Source organism: Gopherus flavomarginatus, chromosome 4 (assembly GCF_025201925.1).
Source record: "Gopherus flavomarginatus isolate rGopFla2 chromosome 4, rGopFla2.mat.asm, whole genome shotgun sequence".
Classification (NCBI taxonomy): Eukaryota; Metazoa; Chordata; order Testudines; family Testudinidae; genus Gopherus; species Gopherus flavomarginatus.
The window spans coordinates 214,536,844-214,541,146 of record NC_066620.1 but is presented as its reverse complement, the minus strand read 5'-3'; the positions used below and the strand labels follow the sequence as shown (position 1 = coordinate 214,541,146).

At 53.3% G+C, this 4,303-nt stretch overlaps 1 protein-coding gene across 1 annotated transcript; it reads right to left on the bottom strand.

Annotated features, from left to right (window-relative positions):
• Positions 1-1,262: 1,262 nt before the first annotated feature.
• On the bottom strand, positions 1,263-4,079 carry LOC127048865 (uncharacterized). The gene is made up of 2 exons (XM_050948934.1): positions 3,168-4,079; positions 1,263-1,867 (listed from the first exon to the last, which is right to left on the bottom strand). Exons 1-2 carry the CDS (start codon positions 3,358-3,360, stop codon positions 1,263-1,265), a joined length of 798 nt encoding a protein of 265 aa, XP_050804891.1. The 5' UTR covers positions 3,361-4,079.
• Positions 4,080-4,303: the final 224 nt, after the last annotated feature.

Genomic DNA, 4,303 nt, shown 5'->3' with positions numbered 1-4,303 from the left:
TGGCAGTAACAGACGTGCTCAGCTCCGTGGAACGGCGCCTTTGGGCTCGGGAAACCAGCACTCAGTGGTGGGATCACATTGTCCTGCAATCCTGGGATGACGAGCAGTGGCTGCAGAACTTTCGGATGAGAAAAGCCACTTTCATGGCACTGTGTGCTGAGCTCGCCCCTACCCTGCGGCGCAGGGACACGAGATTGAGAGCTGCCCTGCCAGTGGAGAAGCGGGTGGCTATTGCAATCTGGAAGCTGGCAACTCCAGACTGCTTCAGATCGGTGGCGAACCAGTTTGGAGTGGGAAAGTCTACAGTTGGAATGGTGCTGATGCAAGTTTGCAGGGCCATTAATCGCACCCTGCTAAGAAGAACCGTGTGTCTTGGGAACGTGCAGGACATTGTAGATGGCTTTGCGGAAATGGGGTTCCCTAACTGTGGAGGGGCAATAGATGGGACTCATATTCCTATTCTGTCACCACCCCACCTGGCATCAGAGTATGTTAATCGCAAGGGGTATTTCTCCGTGGTTCTGCAAGCGCTTGTGGATCACCGTGGGCGTTTTACTGACATTTACTCAGGATGGCCTGGAAAGGTGCACGATGCACGCATATTTCGGAACAGTGCCCTGTTCAGGAGGCTGAGGGCCGGGACTTTTTTCCCAGACCGCAAGATCACAGTAGGGGACGTGGAAATGCCCACTGTGATCCTTGGAGACCCCGCTTACTCCTTAATGCCATGGCTCATGAAACCATATACAGGGAAACTTGACAGGAGCAAGGACCGGTTCAACTACTGGCTGAGCCGGTGCAGAATGACTGTGGAGTGTGCTTTTGGCCGTTTGAAAGCTCACTGGAGGTGTCTTTATGGGAAGCTAGATTTGATGGAAAGCAGCATCGCCGCTGTTATATCCGCGTGCTGCACCCTCCATAATATTTGTGAAGGGAAGGGTGAAAGATTCAGTGAGGAATGGACCTCCGAGGTTAGACGCCTGGAGAATGAGTTTTCTCAGCCAGAGAGCAGGGCTAATAGGGAGGCCCAGAAAAGGGCTTCAAGGATTAGGGATGCTTTAAGGGAGCAATTTGATGCTGAGAGCCAGCAGTAATGTTTGATGCATTTGATGTGCTTTGCTCTACCTCATTGTGTATTGTTTACCACTTCCAGCAGCAATAAAACGTAGTGAAAGAAATAGAAAAAAAAACCTTTATTCAACATACAGTACAAAACATGCAAGGGGGGGTAGAGGTGGTTGACAGTACATTTACAGGTTTTACTATGTCCTATTTTGACCAATATTCACTGTCTGTTGCACTTCAGCATTACTATGCTGCAGAATGATGGGGGTGGAGTGAACAGGGTAAGAATTATAGTTATCAGGGCTAGTAGGTGATCTTATAGGTGTTGGGGGCAGCTGGGGATAATAAGGAACTGGCTGCTGGAGAAAGTTGGTTTGTGAATATACAGGGTGACAAGGAAGAGGGCTTTGGGAGGGCTGTGGGTTAGCACGGTACATATTTGTCTGCATGGCTACAAGAGACTCGAAAGACTCAGTTTGGCGAGACAGGAGGCTTATCATCTGCTTTGTTGTTTTTTTAGCAGACAATTCCTTTCTCCTGCTTTCTGTTTGCCTACACAATTCCTTTCTCCTGCTTTCTGTTTGCCTACACAATTCCTTTCTCCTGCTTTCTGTTTGCCTCCATTCATGTACAGTCTTTCTCCACTCCTGTACACTGCTTCTCCATTCCTCTGTCTTCCTACTTTCCCTGTTGTAGTGGCTCAGAACAGACTTGATCAATTCCTCTTTTGATTTCCTAGGATTGCGTCTCAAGTTCTGCAACCTACGTGAGGGCGGTGATACAGCTGCAGTAGTCAAGGTCCCTAGAAAACAGAGAGATAGAAACATGTAGTACACAGAGGCATCATTGTTTATTATCAAATTTTGAAGGACTTTTGAGACTTTAGGTAGCATCCTTCTCACACACCTCACATAACACAGAGAGGGCAAGCAAGCTAAGTCATGGCGAGCAATGGGTTGAGTGTTTTTAGCAAAAATCACCCCTTGGGAGTGGGAATTGACCACTGGGTCGCTGGGGTTTATCAGCAGTGGGTACAGGGGGTAGCTGGTGTCCTGAAGAAGGAACAGTAGTGAACAGGAAGGTGGTGAGCTAGGTGCTTGGGGGGTTGGGGTTTTTTTTGGTCCGCTTTCAACCCGTCCTGATACTGAGGGGGGGGGTGGAAACGCGGTGCTGGATGCCTGCACACCGTGTGGCTGCCTCCGTGCTGGGAGGGTGGCTGGGGAACACGGCAGCACACCGCGGGGCTGGATGCCTGCTTGGGGGGGGGGACACCAGAGCAAACCGCGGGGAAGGATACCTGCTTGGAGAGGGGGTTCGGGGAACACCGGAGCACACCGCGGGGAAGGATACCTGCTTGGAGGGGGTTTCGGGGGACACCAGAGCAAACCGCGGGGCTGGATACCTGCTTGGAGGGTGGCTGGGGAACACGGCAGCACACCGCGGGGCTGGATGCCTGCTTGGAGGGTGGCTGGGGAACATGGCAACACACCGCGGGGCTGGATGCCTGCTTGGGGGGGGGGGGAACCAGAGCAAACCGCGGGGAAGGATACCTGCTTGGAGGGGGGGTGGGGAACACGGCAGCACACCGTGGGGCTGGATGCCTGCTTGGAGGGGGGGTGGGGAACACCAGAGCAAACCGCGGGGAAGGATACCTGCTTGGAGAGGGGGTTCGGGGGACACCAGAGCAAACCGCGGGGCTGGATGCCTGCTTGGAGGGTGGCTGGGGAACACGGCAGCACACCGCGGGGCTGGATGCCTGCTTGGAGGGGGGGGTGGGGAACACGGCAGCACACCGCGGGGCTGGATGCCTGCTTGGAGAGTGGGTGGGGAACACCAGAGCACACCTCGTGGCTGCCTCCGTGCTGGGAGGGTGGCTGGTAAACAGGGCAGCAAACCGCGGGGCTGGATGCCTGCTTGGAGGGGGGGTGGGGAACACGGCAGCACACCGCGAGGCTGGATGCCTGCTTGGAGGGGGGGTGGGGAACACCAGAGCAAACCGCGGGGAAGGGTAGATCAAATCAATGGGCTATTCCACGTTTAGGCATGCATGCAGGCAGCCATAACCAAAATCCTCCTCTCCCAAAACATTGAAATCTACTTACCACGAGCACAATCCTCAGCTTCCTCCTCACCGTCAGCTTCCAGCTGCTGTGACTGGCTCGCCTCCTCCGGGCTGGAGAAGAGATCCTGGCTGCATGTGTCCTGGGACTCCGGGGTGTCTCCCTCCACGCCAGTAGCCTCACTGTCTCCGTCCTCTACACCATCCCCCACTTCTCCCTGCTCTGAACTCTCCATCGTGCTCCTAGGATTCGCGGTAGGGTCACACCCAAGTATGGCATCCAGCTCCTTGTAAAACCTGCAGGTTGTGGGGGCAGCTCCTGAGCGGCGATTTCCCTCACGGGCTTTGCAGTACGCACTCCTCAGCTCCTTAATTTTTACTCTGCACTGCAACGCGTCCTGTTAATGGCCCCTTCTCATCAAGGACTGCGATATCTGACCATACGTATCATAATTTCTCCTTCTGGAGCGCAGCTGTGTTTGCACAGCCTCTTCTCCCCACACACTAAGGAGGTCCTGCAGCTCTGCATTTGTCCATGCTGGGGCTCGTTTGGTGCGTGGAGGCATGGTCGCTGAGTGATTGATAGATTAATTGCACTCCACACCTGGCTGAGCAAACAGGAAGAGGATTTTTAAATTTCCCGGGGCATTTAAAGGAGGGGTCAGGTGAGCACAGGGCAGTGAAGTTTGCTTGATTACCAGAGAGGCTTCCTCAGGTATGCTGGGATACCTGCTTATTCCACGGAGGTCAACAAAAATGCTGGTGAGTGTCTACACCTGATGACCAGCGCTGGTGATCCAGCGCTGGATCCTCTACACCCGAGGTTCGACCGGGTGTACGGCCAGCGCTGCAAACAGGGAGTTGCAGCGCTGGTAATGCCCTGCAGGTGTGTACACCTCCTAAGTTGCAGCGCTGTAACCCCCTCACCAGCGCTGCAACTTTGTGGTGTAGACAAGGCCTTTACAGGCAGAAGCCAGTTTCCACATAGTATCTTGTATGTCTCCAGGAAGACTTCTTATGTGGATTGGAGCCTTCCAAGCTCTTTTATCTGTTAAGTGCTTCTGTATTGAGCATTTAATTTGCACATTTCTTTCCTAAGAAGTGACCAAATGTTTTAACTAAGGCTACTTAGAAATAAAGCAATTGTACAGCCAATGTTCATAACTTTGAACACACAAA

Excerpts from the sequence above, each read along its gene's own strand:
- LOC127048865 (XM_050948934.1), bottom strand. The coding sequence starts at position 3,360 with ATGGAGAGTTCAGAGCAGGGAGAAGTGGGGGATGGTGTAGAGGACGGA. Across the intron at positions 1,868-3,167 it reads AGCTGAGGATTGTGCTCGTG|GGACCTTGACTACTGCAGCT; the intron begins GTAAGTAGATTT and ends TCTGTTTTCTAG.